The sequence below is a fragment of the Fistularia commersonii genome, chromosome 2 (assembly GCF_037954325.1).
Source record: "Fistularia commersonii isolate RoL2024-O1a breed Wild chromosome 2, RoL_Fcom_v1.0, whole genome shotgun sequence".
Taxonomy (NCBI): Eukaryota; Metazoa; Chordata; class Actinopteri; order Syngnathiformes; family Fistulariidae; genus Fistularia; species Fistularia commersonii.
Genome location: NC_141285.1, coordinates 13090066 through 13114494, shown reverse-complemented (window position 1 = coordinate 13114494; position 24429 = coordinate 13090066). Strand labels below are relative to the sequence as shown.

The 24429-nt window shown below is 36.4% G+C and overlaps 1 protein-coding gene across 1 annotated transcript in view; it reads left to right on the top strand.

The window, feature by feature from the left end:
- The window catches only part of LOC147236402 (uncharacterized), a 105857-nt gene that overhangs the window by 2389 nt on the left and 79039 nt on the right, over positions 1-24429 (top strand). Inside the window, 9 exon segments of the mRNA XM_086168166.1 lie at positions 135-158; positions 760-834; positions 929-1028; positions 9265-9388; positions 9510-9785; positions 10265-10345; positions 10835-10954; positions 15683-15727; positions 18175-18219. Of these exon segments, the coding sequence (XP_086024292.1) occupies positions 135-158; positions 760-834; positions 929-1028; positions 9265-9388; positions 9510-9785; positions 10265-10345; positions 10835-10954; positions 15683-15727; positions 18175-18219 (890 nt within the window).

Here is a 24429-nt window from a genome sequence, read left to right as displayed (position 1 = left end):
AGATTTTGACATTTTATTCTCATTTCATGTGTGTCTAGGTCTTGAGTGGACACAGGCTTGTGTCAGAATGGTGGTGTGCTTGCTAAGATGGACAGCTTTGCTTTTGACTGTAAATTGCATTCCCAGCACTGTAGGAATGGCAGTTACTGAACGAACAGGTATGAGCATTTTCAATCTTTTGTATTTTGAGTTTGATTTAATTTAATTAAATTCATTTAAAATCAAAACTTTCTTTTTTAGTAAGTGGTGGTTAATTATTTGCTTTATTTTGTGGAAAAAATACAGCATGATTCATTTCCATCATTTAATTTCAATCTCCATAAGAACTCACAAGGTTGAAGATGCACTTTCTGGCAACAATAAAAATCATCTAAATATAGATGTGTGCATACTTTCAGATACAGATGTGTGTAAAGAACTCTTATCTTTTTAAAAACTAAAAATATACATTTTTTGATAAGGTGATACATATTCTGCAAATAATTATTGGCCATTGCTAATTTTAATGTTCCTTCATTATTATATGAGATAATGTGGGGAATTCATGTACGATAAAGAAGATGAATACAAATTTGAACTTTGAATGACAATCCCTGAATTTGGCTTGGCTTTGTAAAACATCTCATTGACTCTTAGTGTGAAATTAAAATCCAATCAGATTTTGTCAATTATAAGTTGGTCATTTTAATTTAGAGAACACATTTAGGGGAAAAAACAAAGAAATTAAATTGACAGGTTTCCTTGGTGGCTGTTTTCCAGATGGCTCATGTCCACTTTTGGATGTAGAAGAACAGAGGTTTTCTGAAAGTTTAGATCGTCCCCTGGAAGTCACAGGTGCTGGATACGCTGAAAAATCTAAGCTTGCATTGTGAAAAACGTTAATATTGACTCACTGTATTCCACTGACCTGATACAATCGGATTTGCAGGATTTGATCTCACAGAAAGGTTTCTTCTTCGAAAGGGTACGATCATAGAAGACCTTCCTTCTTATCGATTGGGAAGCAGTCGTCTTATAAAACCAACAAAGTAAGTACCATAAACATGTGCGGCCAGTTAGCAAGCATAAATATGCATGGCTCTGGATGCCCAGTCATGGTAGAGCAGGTGTCCCTCCAACCGGAAGGTTGGTGATTCAATCCTCGGCTCCTCTTGTCTGCATGGTGAAGTGTACTTGGACACGAAACCCCCATTTTCCACTGATGGCCTGATTAGGGCATTACGTAGCGGCCCGACCGCCATATGTGATTGAGTGTATGCATGAATGGGTGAATGTGAACCAGTGTGCTTTGGTACCACAAGATGATTAAAGCATATTCAAGTGTGGGCCTTTTACAGCGTTAATCATCTTATCTCATCTTATATCTTGTATCTTATATCTTATATCTTATATTGTATATCTTATATCTTGTATCTTGTATCTTATATCTTATATCTTATATCTACACATATTTGTCCTTCAAATGGTTTGATTATGGACTTTCTTCCAAATGCAGTACTGCATTCCACAGAACCTTTATAAAACCAAATTATTAATGTAAGAAATAAAGCTAACATTTAAGTGGTGATATTTACATTATACACAGAAGTATGACTGGTTTTCATAAAAACATGAGTTGAGGTGACCCAGATAAATCCTGCACAGAGCAATAATTTTATTTGCCTTAGCCAATAAAGGCAAACCATGAGGTGAGCTATTAGAAAGGGAATAATTTCAACAGAATTAATACACATTGCATTTATTCTTGAAATCTCCTAAGGCAAAGAGGTTGGATGTGAAAGATAGAATGAAATCTGAGCATGGATAATATGCCAGGAATATTAAAATAACTACATAAAAGATACACTAAGGTGACATTTATTTGAGACCAATATTCCCTGGTCAACTGACATGAACACTCCTAGACTGCACCCCTTTTACTGACATGGCAAAACATTATGGGCATGAATCTGTCTGAATATTCACGAATACCTGTTTTTAATGTTTTTCTATCTGTTTGACTGTTTGCACATGATTGGTATCATAATAGTAGCTGTTGCAGCATATGCTATGATAAATGCTTTAATTGATACAGCAAGAAAGAACACATTGTCATTCTTCCCCGACGGGAGTATATTTTTAGTGTTTTTACATCCCATGCAACTATAAACATTTACTGCCACTCTCTTACTGGCAAGGCAAAGGAATGTTTGAGCCAGGTGATTTGTGATCTGCTTTCCTGTTCAGTCATACAGCTGAAAATACATTTACTTCAGCCCTTCTCATAGTCTTGGCCTGTTGTGCAAGAAGATGCTGGTTCTCAATGACACTGCTGACAGTGTCATTGGTTATAGTGGCAGGACTGCAATCCTCCCTCATATCCAATTATCTAAGTACTTTGACAGGTGATACCACATATCAGCTGAGGAGGCAAAATGAGGGCAATTGCAAGAAGCAGACGGCCCCTCTGCCCCAACCACACTCACAAAAACATTGCTCACTTTACTGTCTGGATATGCAGCAATATGCTGAACTGTCTTGATTTGGTTAATGTTCTGCCAGCCTCTTGGCACAATACACATTATGGTCCATAGATCAGAGCTGACACGCTCATAGAACATTTATATGAGGCGACAAATTGCTCAAAAAATTTAACATATATTCATTCTACACTTTCACAAGGCATTAAAGCTCAGTGTTGTCGTCCTACTTTAGATGCTTATTGTATTTGTTGTGATACATACAAATGTGGCTCATCATCTTGACAAACTTAATTTTTTCTGCTTGACAATGAAAATTGTTTGAGTCTGTTCAATCACCTTCAGTCATATTGACATATCTTGATTAAAGCGAAGATTCAATGCAGATTTAACCCGGATGAAAAAATTAAATACAAAATATATTCAAAATAAATTGTTCATTAAGGAGGTTTGGAGATAAGATTAAGTTTCATTTTGTTTACCACTCTATGCCTTTATCATGTTAAGAAAATTATTTCAGTTTTTTTGATTCATTTCTTTCCAACAAACAGCAAAAACATCAATATTAATTTGGGTTTGCAAAATTTTCAAGCATGTCTACAGTAATGTCAAATAGTACTAATGCATGTCGGAATGAAATTCCTCTTATTTATTTGGGCCAAACACATGAAACAGAAATCTACAGTAAATCATTGCCTTAGCTCTCTATCACAGTATTTGTGCTATACTGAAGTCTGTTGCCACAGTTCTGCAGTACATATATTGTCTATGCTTGATGTGACATTATATATACTAAAGTTGTTACATTTATCATTTTTGTTGTTTTTGATTATACAAAAACTATCAAAAAACGTATTACAATTGACCTCCATTTCAGATCTTCGGTGTGGGTACAGACATTTTCTGGTCAAATAAAGACAGCTGTATTTATATTGCACATTTAAATTGCAAAGAATCAGTGTGCATGGAGAGGATCACACAGGACAAAAAAAATAAATACATTTGCATATAAAGTAACAAGACAGTTTCCACTGAGAATACATAAAACAAATGACTGTATAAAATATGAAGATATTACACACAAGAGGATGCCAGTAAATAGTTGTTTTTTCATTGTAAGGGTCTTCTTTTGTTTTTTCCTCTGAGGGGTCACCACAGCGAATCAACCATCTCCATCAAACCCTATTCTCTGTGTCCTCCTCTCTCACACCAGCTAACTTCATAGCCTCTCTCACTACTTCCATAAATCCTGTCTTTGGTCTTCCTCTAGACCTCCTGCCCGGCAACTCCAATTCCAGCATCCGTCTACTAATATATTCACTATCCCTCCCCTGTACATGAGCGAACCATCTGTCTTTTCATCATTGCCACTGTGTCTAGACAATACAGCATTGCAGGTCTCACCACTGTCTTGTACACCTTTCCTTTCATTCTGGCTAATAGTCTTCGATCGCATAGTACCCCTGACACGTTTCTCCACCCATTCTAATCTGCTTGAACCCATTTCTTTCTTTTCCACACACTCCGCTACTCTAGACTGTTGACCCCAAGTACCTGAAATCCCTTAACTTCTTGATCTCCACTCCCTGTAGCCTCACAGTTCCAGCCTGGTTCTTTTCATTCACACACATGTACCCTTTGTTGCTGCGATTCACCTTCATTCCTCTCTTTTCCAAAGCGCACCTCCACGTCTCAAGACCTTCCTCAGCCTGTTCCCTGCGCTCATTACAGATCACAATGTCATCTGCAAACATCATGGCACGTGGAGGTTCCTGTCTAACCTCATCTGTCAGCCTGTCCATCACCACTGCAAACAAGAAGGGGGTCAGAGCTGATCCCTGATGAAGTCCCTTCTCCACCTTGAACTTTGAGTTCTGTTACACCTACAGCACACCCTACCACATACAGTATATATCCTGTACCAGTCTAACATACTTCTCTGCGGCTCCAGTCTTCCTCATACAATACCCTCTTGGCACCCTGTCTGATGCTTTTTCTAGGTCTGCAAAAGCGCAATATGGTTCCCTTTGACCTTCTCTGTACTTCTCTATTAGCATTCTCAAAGCAAATACTGCACCTGTAGTACTCTCTCTAGGCATGAAGCAATACTGCTGCTTTCAAATGCTGACTTCTGCTCTCTGTCTAGTTTCCACCACTCTTTCCTGTAACCTCACTGTATGGATCATCAACTTTATCCCTCTATAGTTACTGCAGTTCTGCACATCCCCCTTATTGTAAAAAAAAAGCACCATCACACTTCTCCATCATCTTCTCACTCTCTAAGATACTGTTGAATAATCTAGCCAGAAACTCTTCTGCTGCCTTTCCTAGACCCTTCCATACCTTCACCGGTATATCATCAGGACCAACTTCCTTTTCACTCTTCATCTTCTTCAATGCCTTCCTCGCTTCTCTTTTACTAATCTCTGCTACCTTGTGGTCTACAATAGTCACCTCTTCTACCTTTGTCTCTCTTTCATTTTCCTCATTCAACAGCTCTTTAAAGTACTCTTTCCTGCTTCCCATCTGTTTTCAAGCATCTGTCAATACATTTCCCTCTCTATCCTCAATCACCTGGACCTGCTGTACATCCTTTCCATCTCTATCTCTCTGTTTTGCCTATCTGTATATATCATTCTCTCCCTCCTTACTGTCCAACCAACCATACAAGTCATCAGACACCCTTTGTTTTGCCTTTGCTACCTCTATCTTTACCTTACGCTGTATCTCCCTGTACTCCTGTCTGTTCTCTTCAGTCCCCTCAGTATCCTACTTCTTTGCTAACCACTTTCTCTGTATATACTCCTGCACTTCCTATGCTTAGTAAGATATATCATTTGAATTTTGAAATACACTCAGACACTGACAATAAAATAAGGTACCAACTTATTACCTCGACAATTATCACTTATCCTCCTATAACTGTGTCTAAGGCAACAAATATCATACCTGTAATTAAATTTTCCTCTCATGCCAGTCAAATAAAATCTAGTGTTCCATCATGAGAAACTAGAAGTACTGTTCAGACAGGCTTTTTCACTTTTCTCACTTGATGCAGAGCGATTGTTGAAGCACTACAAGAATCAGTGAATAAATGTTTGATTTAAGGTTTCTAATTTTTGATTTTTTTTAAATCACGACAGTCTCATTCATGTAGAGGATGAAGCCTGCTTTCAGTAAGGTGGTCTTGCTCCCCTAAAAATTTCATTGTTAATAAATGTGATAATGTCATTGAGATGCAAATGTAAACACGTCAGCTGTTTCCTCTCAAGTTGCCAATAGTTACTTACTTCAAAACAAAGTGAGCAATGCCACTTTTGAGTGGGGCAAACAAAGACTTGAGTGCATAAACTGCCAATTAAGCTTTTTACTCCTTCAACCTTCAATTTCCTTGGATAACTACACACACAATTAGGCTGCTTTAATCCCGGGTACTCCTTTTAGAGTAATACAGAGAAATAGTGATAAAAGTAAATATCAAACAGAAAACAAGCAAGCAAAGACTCAAAGTCCGTCAGAAATGGCTTCCTATCATCTCCTTTTGTCTTAGAATTTTAAATTCTGCACTGTACCACTGACACTACAGATTTATAATTGGTTCACAATGCATGAATATAGATCCAGTCAATCCAACCACTTCTGTACTTACTCATTCCACCACCAATTTATCTACTTTCCTTCTAGATGACACACCAACTACTCTCCTACCTGTCTCTGTGTTAAAATTAGCTGTTGTTGTCCAGTCATCTGGGAGCTCTCCCAGACTACCCAGAGCCTTTTTCAACACATCCCTGAAAACCATACAACATTCTTCCATTTTTCAGCTTCCACCACTTTGTCCTCTGCTTTGCCTGTGTCCTCTTGCTCTTCCTTGTCATCAGAGTAATCCTACAAACAGCCATCTTATGCTGTCTGGCTATACTCTCACCGACCACAACTTTGCAGTTACTAGTCTCCTTCAGATTACATTGTTTATACAAGATGTAGTGTTCCTGTGTGCTCCTACCTCCGCTCTTATAGGTTACCCGGTGTTCCTGTCTTTTCCACTGTGCACCCTGTAGGTTATCAGCCCCAATTGCAGTTGATGTTAACCTCAAATTGATTCGGTATGAGATTCTTAGGTTCGATTCGCATGTTTGGTTTTTGTACAAGTTTTACCCCGGATGCCCTTCCTGACGCAACCCTCTGCATTTTTCCGGGCTTGGGACCGGCACAGGGAGACACTGGCTTGTGCCCCCCCGAGGCTGCATTTGTTATTTCAAATATATATGATTTGGTTGAATCAAAAGAAGTTGTCTTTAATGCCAGCAAGCACAAGCACATTTGAAGGGGGGAATGGATCCTTCTGATTAAAATGAAGAAACGTCTTTGCTACCCTGAGTGATGTGTTTCATGTACAAATCCACATGCTTGAACTGACTTTGATGTAGTAAAGGGCCAAGTGTCAATGATAGGGATGTGAACTATCTAGAGTAACATTTAATGTTATTTTTTCAACTGAAAAAATCTGATTCCTCCAACTCGTTTCAAAGATATCTAAGATACAATTGCTTTAAAAGCCACAACATTAATTGGATTGTCTTCTAGATGGGTAGTGTTGCCATGACAGTCTGTCTAACCATTGTTTCTGATTAAACAAGATGTAGTTTCTGCCATGTGATTTGCTGTTCCGAAAGCAGTTACTGTTTCCTTAATAACAATTGTACCCTATAAAAACTGGAATATGTCCTATTTTAAGCCATGCTATTGTGAGGGAGATGCTTTGTAATATGTTTTACCTGGGGATTAATATACACCATTTTACACTATTTATGTAAGAGTTATTTGTCACGACGTCACCGGTTTTCACCAACAAATTGGCTAGGGACCCCTGTAGAATTCAAACCCTGTAGGCTAGGAAAATCACAGGATGGTAATGGAACAAAACATTGCCAGTAATCCACACAGCTCTTGCATTTCTTGCAAAGCACATTTGCCAAATACAAATTGCTTATACATGGACATGTACAGTTTGGGTATTGACACAAAAAAAAGCTGTTTTGGCAGCACAGACATACGAAATGGATGACTAATGCAGATACTTTTCATAATATTACTGAAACCCTTTTTTTGCAATATTTAGAAAGTTGATATTTAAACCAGCTTACAATGACTTAACTTAAGCCATTTTGCCACAGAGGTCCATCAACCTGGGGTCAAGAACAATAACTCTTATGGCCAACAGAGATCAAGTGCTGCACAAAACTATCCATGTTTTGAAATTAGAGCAGATGTAGGAGTGAGAACTCCAGGGCCCCATTAGAACACTGATCTGCTTTGTATTCTGCAAAGAAGCATACAAATATTAAAATTTCTTATATTTAAAATGTTCCCTCAGTTGTGGTGTTGAGTATCAGCTTGCAGTGCTCTGTCCCATTTTTTTTTTTTGTTACTTTTCATTTCATTCATTCATTTCTTATATTGTGGAATACATTTGAAGGTTTCTATGATCTATTTATTTTATTTTAATGTTATGAATCCTCATTTCTACAAACTCACATGCAATTTTTAATTTAATCTAATTTTTGTTTTTAGCTGATATATACCGTTAGCCGCCGGGTAATACATAACCTTTGCAGTCCTTGGACTCACACTGAAGCATTTGATTTTTCAGGAGCTTTAACCTTCTGTATTTATCATTTTAGTCATGTACTGTTTGCACTGAAGTCTCACTGATTTCTAGGGACACAATAGAAGAGGGTATAAAGCTCTGGGAGAATAGTAGATGATATATTAGAGTGAAAACTAATTTCCAACCTGTCTGAAGAAACTCTCTCTCCCACCCCTAGGCTATGCTCTGCTTTCACAATGACCTTATTGTTGTATTATTATTTTTGCTGATCTAGAATTATTATGTTCAGCATTTTTATTTTTGACTGTTAGCATTAGGGTTGGAGTTTCAAAAGATGCAATTTCTTGTTGGTTTGTTTTCTCATGCAATGTGTAAAATTAGAAAAATATCTGATTGTGGGCTGAGCAGTTCATCACTGAGTGATACTGAAGAGATTTTGCATATTTTTCATTGTATTTATCCTTGCATCCGACATAGTTTTTTTTTATGTACCTTTGTAAGGCTCAGGTCATATCCGTAAATGTAAGGGCCTGGGCATTTATAACCTTAAAACTGAAGTGCACTATAATCACCAAGGTAAAAGATTGAGTTTCGTGACTTTAGATCAATCACTATATGTTTTCATTATCTGAATGACATGATGGCAGTATACAGTTCATTAAGCCAAATGAAATCAAGTGTGTCAGGTTTATTTATTTGAATGCCTTTCTGCACCAGAAGAGAGTTGAAATGTTTTATTAATCGTCAGAGTTGAATTCCCTTGTATGAAAGCTTAAAAGTAATTTTACATTTGATACCAAAACATAAAGTTGAGCAATTGGTGAGTCGAAAAAAGAAGAAAGAAAATGTAATAGATTTTAAGTACAGAAAATGTATTTGCAGATTCTTTATTCGTCGATACACCACATTCATTCAAAATGCAACAATTAATATTCACTTATTATGAAGTAGATTTTAAAAGTATGCTTTGCCTCTGTATAGAAAGTGAAGTAACATGGCCCCTTTTGAAAAACATTTTCCTTCAGACCTGCTCAAGGTTTTTTAGGCTTACAGGGCTACTTTTGTATTCATATGCCTCTATATTGGCCATCAGTAAGACACATATAATTCAGGTAAAATGATGAAGGAATTTTTCTTAAAATATAACAATAATTGGTCAATGCTGATTTTTTTGTTTGCTTTCATGTTTTTTAGACTTGTTTTTCCAAATGGGTTTTCAAGTGAATTCTCTCTCGTGACCATCTTTCGAGTAAGAAGAACTACAAAAAAAGACCGCTGGTATCTTTGGCAGATATTTGACCAGTCTGGAGTCTCTCAGGTGGGCAGCACTTTATCTCAAAATGTTGTCAAAATGTTACCGTTGTTAAGTTTGATAGAAGACAATATTTGCATTGTTATTAAGCAATGAAAAATCTTTTCTTTTGTTCTTTGTTCTTTAGGTGTCTGTTGTGGTTGATGGAAGTAAGAAGGTGGTAGAGTTTTCTTCTCAGGGCCAGCTGAAGACCGTGTTCAGCTATACATTTAAGAGCCGTGACCTACATGCTCTCTTTGATCGCCAGTGGCACAAGCTGAGCATTTCTGTACAAAGCAACATAGTTTCTGTTTACATGGACTGCAAACTAGTAGAAAGAAGGCTGACTGAGGAGAAAAACAGCATTGACCTCAGTGGGAACACACTGATTACTACACGAATGGAGGATGGACGACCTGTAGATGTACGTGCAACATCTTTCCACATTTTCTAAATATGCTGTGTCATTATTTTGGGAGAAGCATAGTCATTGCCACCCTAGTCATATGGAATTTGACATCTGTCAGACAAAATCGTCCGTGCTTTACAATTATTTTTTGGAAACAGTTGCACAGAATTCAAAATTCTTTATTATCATTAATGAATTGCCATCACAAAAGAAAGCCTTACAATGTTGGCAATTGGTCGACTAAAAGTATTATATACTGTATATACTTAGTGTGCCCTTGTGTGTGTGTGTGTGTGTGTGTGTGTGTGTGTGTGTGTGTGTGTGTGTGTGTGTGTGTGTGTGTGTGTGTGAGTGGTGTATGCTTGGGCAACCTTTTAGTTGCATGAGACCTGAATTGGCCAAATTTTGAACAGTTAACCTTAATGCCAGGTTACAAGATGAGTGAAAATGATGATGAAACATGATTGGGTCCTAATAATAGCTTCTTTCCACAGATTGAACTGAAACAATTTCTTATCTACTGTGACCCCTACTTGGCAGAGATGGAAAATTGCTGTGAGATGCTTAAGCCAAAGGTAAAATGTTAAAATGTCTGACAGCAAAATACCCAAATTATTGTTAATTAAATGAAAAACTCTTAGTCTTTGTATATAAATCAGCGAAAACGAAAGGGTGCATTATTTTGCTCATTCATTATAGGAGTTACCTTTAGTTACTAGAATCTCAATTATCAGAGTTTTCATCTCCAGTCAATCAATAACAGCTAATGTTACACAAATTTGAAATCGAGGCATGACCTTTGACTCCTTTCTATTTCATGTCTATAGGTTGCAAATGCATTACTGTTAAGCTACTCTAGAGATTCATATATTGAATAACCACAACCTGTCAGGTTTATCAATGCTTCTTTGGAAAAAACACATTTGCATTTGATATTTACTGCTTCTTTGAAATTAAATTTAAGTACAGGCTCTCCGAATAAATGCTTAATGTTTTGCCATGAATTGAAATACATGTACAGGGGAAAGCGCTTAAAGGAGATTTTTTTTTTTGTATTGATCCAGTGTGATGCCAAGAAGACATTTAATGGGACTTCCCCTCCCCCAGTTACACCTCAGCTCCCCCACTGGCTGTCTCAGCCAGTCTTGCAGTCAGTTGACAGATGTCACTGTCCAGCTGAAAAGGTACAATCAATTCGCCCTAACAAGGGCCTTTAATTGAGTAAGTGTAATAGCTGATGTAAAGGAGTGTTATTGCTGTCTAGCTGATTTGCACTCCGCACCCGCGATCCTTTTTAACACTAAACTATTAGTTTAGCATTTACACTAAAAAGCTGTTTCATTAACCCTGGTTCAATCCGACAGTGGGCCTTTCTGTGCGGTGTTTGCATGTTCACCTCGTGTCTGCATGTTTTGTCCGGGTTCTCCAGTTTCCCCCCACAGTCCGAGAACATACAGAAGGTTAATTGGAGAAATTGGAAAATTGCCCAGTGGTGTGAATGAGAGTGTGAATGGTTGTTTGTGGCCCTGCGATCAACTGGCGGACAGTCCAGGGTGTACCCTACCACTCACCCAGTGACAGCTGGGATCGGCTCCAGCATCCCTACGACTCTGAGTGCAGGATAAGCAATAGATAATGAATGAATGAATGAATGAATGAAGAGTTGTTTCATTTGGAAGAAATCAAAAGTAGCACTACAATCTGTTATTGAATGCAGGTGAAAGGCTTCCAAATCATGCAGCAATAGTTAATCTTCACTGATTGTTCCATATCTTTTCATTTAAAATGACTATGTCAATTTTAGTGTAAAAGTAGAAAAAAACTGTCATGTAAAAAGATTAATATAGAGAAAAAGGTATGTTTTCATTATTGTTTATATATTTTTTGGTTTGGTTTCATATTTTCAGTGAAAATGTACAGTAAGGGGTTAATTGTTGATTTCTTTGGAATCATGTTTTCTGTTTGTGGGTAGAAACAGCTTCAATATCTATCATTACACTTTTGATTTCGCAAGACAATTGTAGAATTTGAAAAGCAAGGAAAGAGATGGATAGCAAGTTCTCAGATAGCAAACATATACTTTGTCATAAATTTGATTAACAAATTAATTTTAGTTTCACTTTCAGTCCAGTTTCCTTCCTCTTTCAAGATGTTTGACTTGGGAAATCATTCTTTTGCCCAATCAGTGTGGTAATATGGGTGCTGCTCACAATGATTCTAGATTCATGACAGCTCATAAACAGCTCATAAATAGCCGGCACTGTGGCATGCAGATGCACTTAAGACTGTTTTAGATTTTTTTTGCAGAGGGATAAAGATTGATTGATTTATTTGACCAGGAAACAGCTGTTTCCTACACAGAGAAAGATGTTTTTGTAACTACATCATTTGGAGCACGAATGTTTTACTGAAATATATCACTTATAACTGTTAATACAAGGTTGGGTATCTCACTGACAATTGCAAGGATGGATAGGATCAGGATTGAGTCCATCAAGAAAGATAGCATGTTAGATGTTTTGGAGATAAGGTCAGAGAGGTCAGAATGAGATGGTTCGCTCATGCACAGAGGGGGAGGTTGGGATTATATTGGAAGAGAGATGCTGGGGTTGGAACTGCTGGGCAGGCAGTGTAGAGCAGGGGTGGGCAAACTACGGCCTGCGGGCCACATCCAGCCCGTTGGTCTTTTTAATCCGGCCTGCCAAAGACTGGTACAGAAATCATACTTGATGTAAATGATTGAATGATTGGATCAATGAATATAGGATCTCAAACAGGAGATTATTTCATTTTTGGAGCTACTTGAGAATACTTGAGAATTTTCCTGAGCTAAATGACACAGATTGGCTTTGCGATTTAGCCTTTACTGTGGACATACTGACACACATGAATGAGCTGGATGTGAAGCTACAAGGGTAAAACCTGCTTGTGCATGTTGGTGAAACATCTTCGAGGGGAGAAATCAAGTCCATTTGCCATGAAGATTTGAGAAGGATTAACCATGACCTGCATGACTAAGAAACTCCATACACAACTAAAACAAAAGAAACAAAAACAGAAAAACAATAAATTAAAGGAATAAAGTTGCTCATCATCAGTAACCAGTCTGGGGAAAGAGCTGAATGCAGTTGGAAGTTTGCATTAAAAACATATTAATGTATCTTTCATCATATTCCACCTCTGAGCAGCATAGTGACATTAATCATATTGTTTTTTACATTTACTATATCTTGAAATCCATTGTGTACATCAATTTTAAAAGTCTCTACTTTCGGATCATCAAAATAAACAACTGGCATTTTTCATCAAACTGTTTCAGACTTGTATCTCCAAACATGGAGTTTGGAATGATAAGCGCTTTATTCCAAGTAGAACATGCATAGTAACAGATTTCACAAATGAGATAAAGTAAATTTGTCATAATTGGTCGCTAATTAATTTCAATTGACCTGGCACAGATTAGGTCTCAATTTATAATTGATGTGTTTATGTAAACTTCAAGTGGGCTTATCCTGACTATGACTAATTACTCACAGCTAATTGCCTTGTATTCAAGAGCCAAGGCCAGGAATTTCACATTCAGATGAAAATGCCACCATCTTTTTATTCATTACCCCAAAAAAGTAATAACTGTTATAACTGTTAATCAAAACCCTCACATTTTAAAAATCAATAGTAATTTAAACATCATAAGTAAAAGGCCATTCCACTGTACCCTAGCACTTCTACAGGGTATGCTCAGTGTCATGAGCAACAGGCTCATACTGTTAACACCTCAAATCTAATTTCAGGTCTTCAACAAATCAATACTTGGCATTGTTTTTTTACTTACAGACTACCAAAAATCTAAACAAATCGCGTTATAGGCCTGAACACTAAATCAATTACGTTAGGAGAAAACATGATATTGACAGCATTATAGGCCTGGACACTAAATCAGTGAGGTTAGGAGAAAACATGATATTGACAACAGAGCTTTCTACTTCTGTTCACACACACACACAAACGCCACTATTTTTTACTATACACAATAGTGTATAAACCCAGTGTATTCACAGTAATTAAAATATTTGTGATTTGTATCATAAGGTTCAGCATTTTCTTTCCAACATTCTATTCATTGTTATCCCCTTCTTTACCGTACATTACTCAATGCTTTATAAAATCAAGTGACTGAGTTGCATGGCATTGTTGGAATTTTATTTCATTAGTACCAAACAAAAAAAAAGGGTTTTGACATAATAGCCGTCTTAATTACTGTGAAAGAAGAAGATAAGTTGTTTATTCTAAGACGCTTGTGTGGTAAATTGAAAACGGCATGATTTGGTGCAGTCGGGTTTTGAATAGCTCTTCTCTTGTTCACTCCGATCTTTTTGCATATACATTTGTCTAGGGAAGTATAGAAGTACTGCGCATCTTTAAAGAATACATAATTCAAATTGATTTCTAAATTCCCAAGTAAGTTTCAGTGACTTTAAAATTGCTGCTCACTTTTAATTTTGCATGGGCGGAGGGGAGGGCAATGTTATAACGCAAATACAATTAATGAGGTAAGCTCATGAGATTTTCAATTACCAACATGGGAATCTCATTCTATGCAAAGATTAAAAAATGGTCAGAGTATATTTATTAGCAATTTAGCTTGACTTTGTAGAGATTAATCAAAGACATCTGGGCAATTTGGAGCATTTAAACCCATAATGAGCGCTATAGGCCAAACTTTGTGACCTACACAGCAGGCGTCCAGGGGAAAGTGTGTGGGGATTACTTTGGCTGTGTTACTTTTGCAGAAAGTACTATCCTGCATTACAGTGAGAGTTGGTGGAGGATTGTAATGCACTGCAAAGGGATTAAACTTTGATTAATCCAGAATCCCCCAGGAAATTAAACAGATAAGTAGTGGGTTATAAGGATGGGGCTTACTTGAAAGGAAATCCATTTTCTGTGGCCTTGCACACAAATCGTCGTATTATTAGATTTATAGCTACCACATGTATACAGGACATAAAAAAACATGCATTTATAAGTAATAATGCAATTTAAGCATCTTCACCTTTTTCAATTCATATTCATTTGCTTATCACCATTTACATCATCTCCTGTCATTGTGTTTTCAATTAACAGTCTTTTACGATTTATAAAATATTTAACGGAAATTACGTTTGTCCTTATTGAGAGACTTCAAGAGCTGTCAGAAAATCAATCTATGACTTTTGTGTTGTTGTTTTTTTTGTAGTTTTGTAGACCCTTATGATTGTTTGTTTCAGTGAAATTGGTTAATTTCTTTTTGTTTCATAAAGTTTTATAATTAAAGCTAGTACAAATAGACCAAGTAGGTTCCCTATATTTTCAAAGTTCATTGAACCTGACCATGTAAGAAAAGCTAAACTCAAAATGTTACGATTGATAATGATTTGAATAATAAGTTAATAATACACTGTTTCTTTGTTCCGGTGTTTGGTAAATCACGCCAAGTGTGAGCATTATCATATGTAATTAAATTTATACTTGCAGCGAAGTATCATATTTTGTTGCACAGCTATCATCCTCATCATTCTATGACTTGATTCTATGTTACTCTCTCTTTATCTCTTATCTAGTCTTAAAAGGAGTCTTATCCTTGCTTAAAAGGAGACATAATTTTCGTATTTACTATCGCTCTTTTCCTAATCCAACAGATGTAGTAATTTTTTTTAGGACAAATTTTTTTCTAGCACAATAAAGCTGAACAAGGTTTGGACTTCCTCCCCAACAGCTGGGAAATACTGCCCAGTTTGCAGCTGCTGAGTAACGAATGAGAACAGCTGTTGAAGTGAAATCCATGATGAAATGGGACGCAGTCATTGAGGTATTTAGCAATGTGTACATGAGAGCTCTCTTATTAACTATTCTCTGTGCTGTTTCCATCACAGGATGACATAGGCGGACCTGGCATTCAAGGAAATCCTGAAAAAAAGGTTCCTACCCATTAATACTATTGTCATCAACTTTATTTGTTTTACTATATTGTTGATTTTTGTTTCTTAAAATCCAAAATTGAATTGAATTTACAAAATTCTTACCAGAAAAGTGTCACTGAAACCACCTTTGTCATTCTATTCAGTCATTCATAAAAAATTTGATCTCTGGCAGAGTTTCTTACAGATAAGCTGAAGTAGCAAAGTACCTATCAGCTGTCAAAGCTGATGCTATGCACATGTGAAAACGGTAACATTGCAAAGATGTAAGTTCAGTTGAGAGTCCAAGCCACGAGTCCTATTGGACATGGTTGGTACTCGGCCTCAGCACAGTAGCCAGGAGGGGATCATGTTCTTGTTGTGGGGCTTCTGTTGGATTGCCAAGCCACCGGGAGTCCAGGTTTGAGCATCCCAGTTCTGCCTCTTCCATGGAAGTCCTCACTTTTAGGTTAAAAACAGTATTTGGTATTTGTGTAAATATACTAAGTACTTGTCACCTCCCCTCTTCGGGCATTTTAAGTCTTGATGTTATGAGAAAGTGAAGACAAACACATCAAAAATCACAGATGCAAATTAGAAAACATAAGAAATTGAACATTTTAGGAAGAGCAGCATTCCCATCTCATTGTGTCCTACATTGACATAACGGCTATTTTGATTCTGAAAAATATATATATCAGCAAATAATACACACATTTGAGCATATTTGCAATTGTTTTTTTAATTATTTATTTCTTGCTATGGCTTGTTATTTTTACCTGTGGCTTTTGATACGTTGTATTTTCAACACTAACCACAGGGTTTACTTAACTTAACAATTTCATTCGATTTTAACAGTTAGTTATAATATTACTAAATTACCAGAGAAAAATCAGCGGAGTCAGGTTAGTAGTGTATTAAATTAATTTGAGTTGTGTCTAAAACCACTGTTGTTCTGTTTCTAAATTGATTTGACAAATTAAACTGGGTGCTTATTTTGTTTGTCTTTTGGTGGGAGGAATACTTCAAAAATTTACTGACATTCATCGACATTTTGTTAATTAGATTCTCCTAATGTTGTAGTACCCTGTTGCATGAAGGAGGCTGACAGGTACCCAGTACTCCTAAAATACTATTAATGTAATGTCACTGTGCAGGTAAAACAGAGTATTAATGATAAAACAGAATATAAACGATTATCCACATCTATTAATACATATAATGTCGTTCATCGGTCTTTTGACTTGTGATTTGAGATCCAGGAGCCAGGAAAAGCTGTTTTATTAAACAACACCTGGTTTGAGAGGTCAATAAAAGTAAATTACCTTAATACGTAATAAAGGTTTTTAATCTCAGATTTTTCAAGACGGCACTCTTTTTCTTTATTATATTTTGTATCTTTGTTTAATGGGCAGTTAACAATATTGCTCATTTGTAAAAATGACAAAGAGCTATTTTGGTTTCAGTCATGGTCTTTGACAAATGTAAGACATTTTTCAGGCTTCTTTTGTTGGTACATTGTTAAAAAAAAAAGAATAAATTAACCTTTTCCCTGCTGTTATTATAGGATGATTGATATGGCTGTCCTTGGACACGTTTACATTGACCATTCTCCACAGCTTAATTTGCCATGAGATTATTTAACTGTTTGGGTTGCATTCTAACACAAGAGCCAGGAGGTTACACTCATATTTCTGGCAGGGTGCATTGGAAGTTGAGGAAGTGCAGTTTTGGAAAAATCACTGATCAGGAAGATATTAATGGAAATAAGCCTCCAAGATGTTTCATATTTACCAAAATAAGCCCTGATCGGCTTATGTCCTGACCTACAATCCAACATAATTTGATCAACCTGAAATATACCGCAAGATCACAAAGCATTTCTGGAAATTTGGTATCTGTTGAGGTGTAAATTTAGCACAAAGAGATATATTTGTGCTTACTGAAATGATTACTGAACCTATAACAGAATACACTTCAATAGCTATGAGAAAGAGACAGTTTTCCTTGCCATGTTTTCATCTGAGAGTAGGGCTGTTATGAGACTGTATAATCACAATGCACTAAATCCATCTAGTGTTTACATTTTCATGATTTATTGATACCGTAAGAGCACATTCATTAGATTAGGTTGGTTTTAACCAGACCAATTTTATTGACAATGTAGAACATACATAAAACTACACAAACACACACACAGTGTATATATAGATGTGCTGTACACAAGCAAAATGTGAATTTTCACAAAATCACAATATCTTAAACAGACAAGCATCTAAAATTATCAAGACCTTTACATTGCTATAAACTATTATATGCATGGTGGTTTTCAGTAATTATATATACGATAATCTATTATTGCACCAAAGACTTTGTCTGTGCTTGGAAGAGTTGAAAAGAAAATATTAAAGTTTAAACTTTTAACTGGCCTTTTCTTTTCCTTTTAACTTGCCTTCTTGTCATTAAAGGGAGAAGTTGGATCAGAAGGGCAAAATGGAATCAATGGAGAGAAGGTAAGGACTACTATCTCCAGCAGACATATATTCCATACATAGCACATAAGCCAGATCTAGTTTCGTCAGGGAATCAATTCTTATAGGTTTTTCATTTTCTGTGTGATGCCCTGGGGGTTGGAGTAAAGCAGAATTTTCTGTGCGGCTGTCTTCAGGTGCCTGTCATATCTGAAGTAGATCTAAGTGTGTGTGAGCCCTCAGTGTCCTTCTGTGGTAAAATTAATTGATATGTGCGCTATCATGGGCTTGGCATACTAATGGACTAAACTAATTTCTCAAATTACTATAAACCCCCTTTGTCATTCCAGTCATGCCCTTAGACATGACTGCATTGATTTAAGTAATGTATATTACTGTAAGTCATATGTCTACTACATATTCAACAGCAATTATCATACTGCATCACATGAAACAAATTTGATTTTATTTTCACCTATTGGTTCTTGGTTGTTTGGTAAAGATTACTATTATGCAAAATTTTTGTCTGTGATTTTAAGTTATGATTGTTTTGGATGTGCCTAGAGGAAAGTGCTTGTTTTTTTGTACATGTTTTTGCTTGCTTGTTTGTTTGTTATTTTTCCTTTTTTTCTTGAAAAAAAAATATTGAAAAATACTATTCACCTGACCCTCTGTTGTGAAGGTTATTGAAATCATTACATCAACTGGATCTACTGTATATGTATGCATCGTGCATCAATTACAAATCTGTAATGTTGTGGGTACATTACAGAATTTTAAATTCCAAGAGAAAGGGAGATGATAGGAAGCGCCCTTTAGACAGACTTTGTGTCTTTGCTTGTTTGTTTTCTGTTTGACATTTACTTTTATCGCTATTTGTCTGTATTACTCTAAAAGGGGTACCCTGGATGAAAGCAGCCTAATTGTGTATGCAGTTATACAAGGAAATTGCAGGTTGAAGGGGTAAAAAGCTTAATTGGCATTTTACATACACAAGCCTTAGTTTGCCCCACTCAAAAGTGGCATTGCTCACTTTGTTTTGAAGTAAGCAGCTACTGGCAACTTGAGAGAAAACAGTTGACGTCATGTTTAAATTTGCATCTCAATGACATTATCACATTTAATAAACAATGACATTTTAAGGGGAGCAAGACCACCTTACTGAAAACAGGCTTCATCCTCTGTATGAGTAAGACTGCTATAATTTTTATAAAAAAAAATCATAAATTAGAAACCTTAAATCAAACAATTTTTTCATTGACTCTTGTGGTGCTTCAGCAATCACTTTGCTTCAAGTGAGAAAAGTGAAAAAGCCTGTCTGAATAGTACTTCTGGTTTCTCATGATGGAACACTAAACTTTAGTTGACTGACATGAGAAAAAGATAAAATTACAGTTCTGAAATTTGTTGCCTTAGACCAGGGGTGGGCAATTATTTTGGCCGGCGGGCCGCATTTCGTATTTAATTTTTATGCACGGGCCAACTAGATATCATGTAAACTGAACAAAATGAAAACTGCAATTTGAATATTTAAATTTTGGGGTATTTTATTTAAACTTTAAAATCATTAATGATCATAAAATGTACCAACATGATTCTGTATAGAATCATCCCTACAAAAACAAACAAAAGGAAAATAGAAGGACTTTCTAAATTCAATATTGATTGAAAATACTTATTAAAATATTCAAAGAAAATAGTTTGGCGGGCCGGATAAAAAATCAAAATGTGGCCCGCGGGCCGTAAAATGCCCAGGTCTGCCTTAGATACAGTCCTAGACACAGGATATGAGATAATTGTAGTGAGTGGAGATCAAGAAGTTTGAGGATTTCAGGCACTTGGGGTCAACACTCCACAGCAGCAGAGTGTGGAAAAGAGTTGAAGAGATGGTTTCAAGCAGGTTGGAATTGGTGGAGAAAAGTGTTGGGGTACTATGTTATAGAAGAGTATTGGCCAGAATGAAAGGAAAGGTGTACCAGACAGCGGTGTGACCAGCGATGCTGTATGGAGAACAAAAAATTACAATGATGAAAGGACAGGAGGCAGAGCTAGAGGTCGCAGAGATGTAGACGCTAAGGTTCTCTTTGGGAGTGACCAGGATGGATAGGATCAGGAATGAGGCCATCAGAGGAACAGCACATGTTAGATGTTTTGGCGAGAAAGTCAGAGAAGCAAGACTGAGATGGTTTGTTCATGTACCGAGGAGGGATAAGGAATATATTAGTAGTCAGATGCTGGAATTGGAGATTCATGGATGTAGTGTAGGAGGAGATGAAGGTAGTTGGTGTGAGAGTGGAGGATACAGAGAAAAGGGATAGATGGAGAAGGTTGATTCTCTGCGGCGACCCCTGAAGGGAAAAGAGAAGAGGAAGAAGACCAATTGAGTTTTGGGTTACTGGTTTGCATGTGAACTAGGTGTATATTGCACAGTGGCAATCACAATTGGAAGCATAAGTATACAACGACAAATGCCCATGCTTATGGTTGGCCTTTGTAAAGGACAATTTCATCCCAAAATGAATATGCAATCTATCGAAGCACCTCCATCGTGAGAGTAAAGTTTGTTTATATCATGTTCAAACAGAAATGTGTGCAGGCATTTTATTATTTGTTGTTTTTTTACATTGTGTATGAAAGAAAGACAGAGCTAGGACTGATCTGTGAACTAAAAGAAAGAACAAAGAATTAGCATGACCTTCCCTCAGACAGTTGTGAGTAGAAAATGACTGTATTCTCAATGTTGGAAAACTAAACTTTTGTCAACTGTAAACTTTTGTTGTGTCAATGAAGCTTGATCTCAATGCATCAGTGTAAGATGGCAGTGATTCATTTTAGAACAGTGGGAGGAAGTGGAGGTGTATTGTCACGATATAATATAGGCTTTGTTGAACTTGTTTGAGGTACGTCTTTGACGATGAGATTGTCATGTTTTATCTGATTAGGATTTACATAGCAAACAGTCAAGGGCTTTTACTGCTCTAAAACACTGCTTTGTGGCTGTTATTTATAGGATACAACTTTATCTTTATCTCAAAATACAATACTTGGACAGACTTGTGGTAATGATATCAAAGATGCATTCATTGAATTTTGACATACGCTTACACTTAGTGGGAACCTGGTATGATAAACACAGTACATTTGTCCTTTTGTCTCTACTGGAATGTATGTGTGCATAAATATGCATAAATGTTTAGCTGTGGTACGAGCGATAACAAGCTGTTTGACATAGACTGTGAGAAATAGACTGTGAGAATGTGTAAAGTCATTTTATGGATTATAGGTGGATTTTCTTTTTTTATACTTCTTTATCTTCAAATAGAATTTTGGGGCTGCACCCCAATTTCATTGTATGGTTGTACAATGACAATAAGCCTTCTATCATTTATCTACAGTATCTATTTGCTCTTAAGTTTCTTATGATATGATGATTGCTGGCCAGACAGCTCAAAGGGTATGGAAAATTAACTCTGTTTTCTGCACTAGTTTCAGTATAACTTGTCAATATTGTTGTTCCTTCTTTGTGAAATAGGGAACAGAGACATTGCCATGTGATAGGTGGCTGCTGCACTAGAAAGATTTGCTGAGGGTTAAAAATGTGACCTTAAACAATAACATAGCATGTGTGTTCTTTAGCTTTTTTAAATTTCCTGACCAAATGTATGATGTATTTGAAGTCAGTAAAAAAACATAAATTACCTTGCCAAACGTTAAAATTGTGAGCATTGGACATTATAAGATTAATGGGTTAAAAACCTTCATCCCCAGTGCTTTTTAACTGAATAAAGTAAAATCCAGTTGATTGGATAAGACTACAATAGGGGTGCCCCATTTTAACTCGTTAATCTCTTACATTAATGAGAATTGAGAGCTTTAATACAGACACAGTTTATAGGACTGCAGACACACCAGGTCTGTAATGTACAGTACATTTCTTAAGTTGGATGGCTTCACTAGGTCTCTAAATATGTCAGTCTTATGAGACATTTAGCTACAAATGGTAGGTAATGTAGTTGTTAAATATGCTGTGTCATTATATATCAAATATTGATACTGATGAATATCTTGATATCAGTCATCAAAAGGTGGCTGGATCCAATTTCTCTAATAACATTTTTACTCTCCATATTTAAATTTTCACTTGTGAATTAAATGTCCCTGTTAATTGGGGATAAGAAACCTCAGTACATATAATTTATCACATTGTCAGCATATTAGATGAAAAAGTTTGATGACACTTTGCATATCTGTACAGAAATATTTAAGTGTATTTGTAGATATTTTTTGACAATATTCTGGTGATCTCTTGGTCATCCTTATGGGCTTTCAAAGGCTATGAATCACCAGTTTACTTATGCTATTTTCCATTTATTATATACTATATTTGTACACAGACCTTTACCTTGACATCTAAATCATTGTACACCGCAATTTACGATTGAAAAAAAAAGACAAAAATTTGCAAATAAACAAGCTTGATTACTTCAGGAAAAACTTTTACTGGGGCTGCCATACTTAACTCGGTTTCTCCCATTACAGAAATGATCTCATATTCTTTTTTTAAAGGCTAGTAAGTTATTTAAGGCTCAGTTTGACATTGGAGAAGCCTAAATTCTATGCATTACCATGTGATCTAATATCATCTTGCAGATACAAGTCCTGTGGGACAGGAGCAGTGCACGCCATGTAATCTTGTGGTGCAGTAGTGAATACATAATGTTAAACTGATGAGTGAAATGTCTTGGAAAAAGAGCTAAAGTGCAGTGATAGAGCAAAAGATCTGCTGCAAAAACTAACTCTGATTGTGTTATATCCTCTACCATGAGATCCCCGCAATGTCCCTTTGTTTAGGTTACCTAGGTAACCTATTTTTTTATTGACAGTAAATATACATGCTCATAAGGTATCTTCCTTAGCGGTCAATCTCACTGTGATTAGTTACTTGCCAGCTTGTATGTGATGGGGTATATAGCTGAGCAAATGGAAAATCACAAAAGGCAGATCCTCCTGTGACCTCCCTGGCATTTGTGGGTTGGCACTCGAGATATCTACAATATGTTACTCTGGGATCCTGTTCCAACTTTAAAGAGCTGTCAGTCGGTGTAACAATATTTCCCCACCATAATGTTCGGAATATTTATTATACCTGCAACTTTAATTTAACCTCTTCGGGGTCGTCAAAGTTTGTGATGATTTAATTATATGCAGTAACTAAACCTGCAGATTTAAGGACAAGGACAGTGGCCTGCAGGTGCTTTGTTGGTAAAGGTATAGGTAAACATAATTAGGCTGCATTTGTACATCCCTGCTTCTCTGCATCAGTTTATTTGCTTAGTTGTCTTGTGCTGGGGAGTTGCCAGATTGTCGTGTGGCCCCACTGCTACAGGAGAAACAAGACACAGTGGTGTGTGTAATTAGCAGGCAAGTGTACACAGCTCCCCACAGTGTTCTGACCTTGTGTTGCAGGGACGGCAATCACACCGCTACACAAAAACCTCTCAGCTTATACACCTTCATTCCTCCCTCCCTCTAAGTACAACAAAGCCCACAGCTTGCAACAACAGCTAACAATATATCCAGGTCCCTCTAGTCCACATTTCTCTCCATGTCATTGTGCACCTGAATTGGTCCTGTGGGCAATTTAAGTGAAGGGCATCAGCTTCATTACAGGCTATGTTGCTGTGGTCATTAGCTTTTTGTGTGTTTTGGAGGTAGGAGCACAGTGACAAGTATCAAGATATATCCTTATTGCTTAAGTATTAAGTATATATGATTAAGTATTGACTTTTATGGTTGGGAAAAACAACTGCAAATTAGGCCAATAAAACTGCTTCTCTCAATGTATATTTGAATATTTTATATGAGTGTTTTTCTTGTAGCTAGAAATTTTTAAACTTTTTTTAATTTTTTTATTCATTTTTTTTGCTTGGGCTCACAATCATCGCATTCTGATGGAAAGATTTCTATTTTTTTATGTTTAAGATAACATCATATATGTTAACAAACTTTTATCACATCGTTTCAGTTAAATCAGATAAAGTCCCAAAAGTTTTAATGTGCACTGGATTAAGTCTGGGAAATCTGATAAGATGAAAACTTTTCCAAAACAAAAGAAAAAAAGGTGTTACTACTACGTTTGCAACTAATTGCAATGTCAAACAATGTCATACAAATTTTGAAAATATTTTACCTTTCAATGGATAATCGTATACATTCTTCGATTATATTTAATTGGTATAAATTATAAAGAAA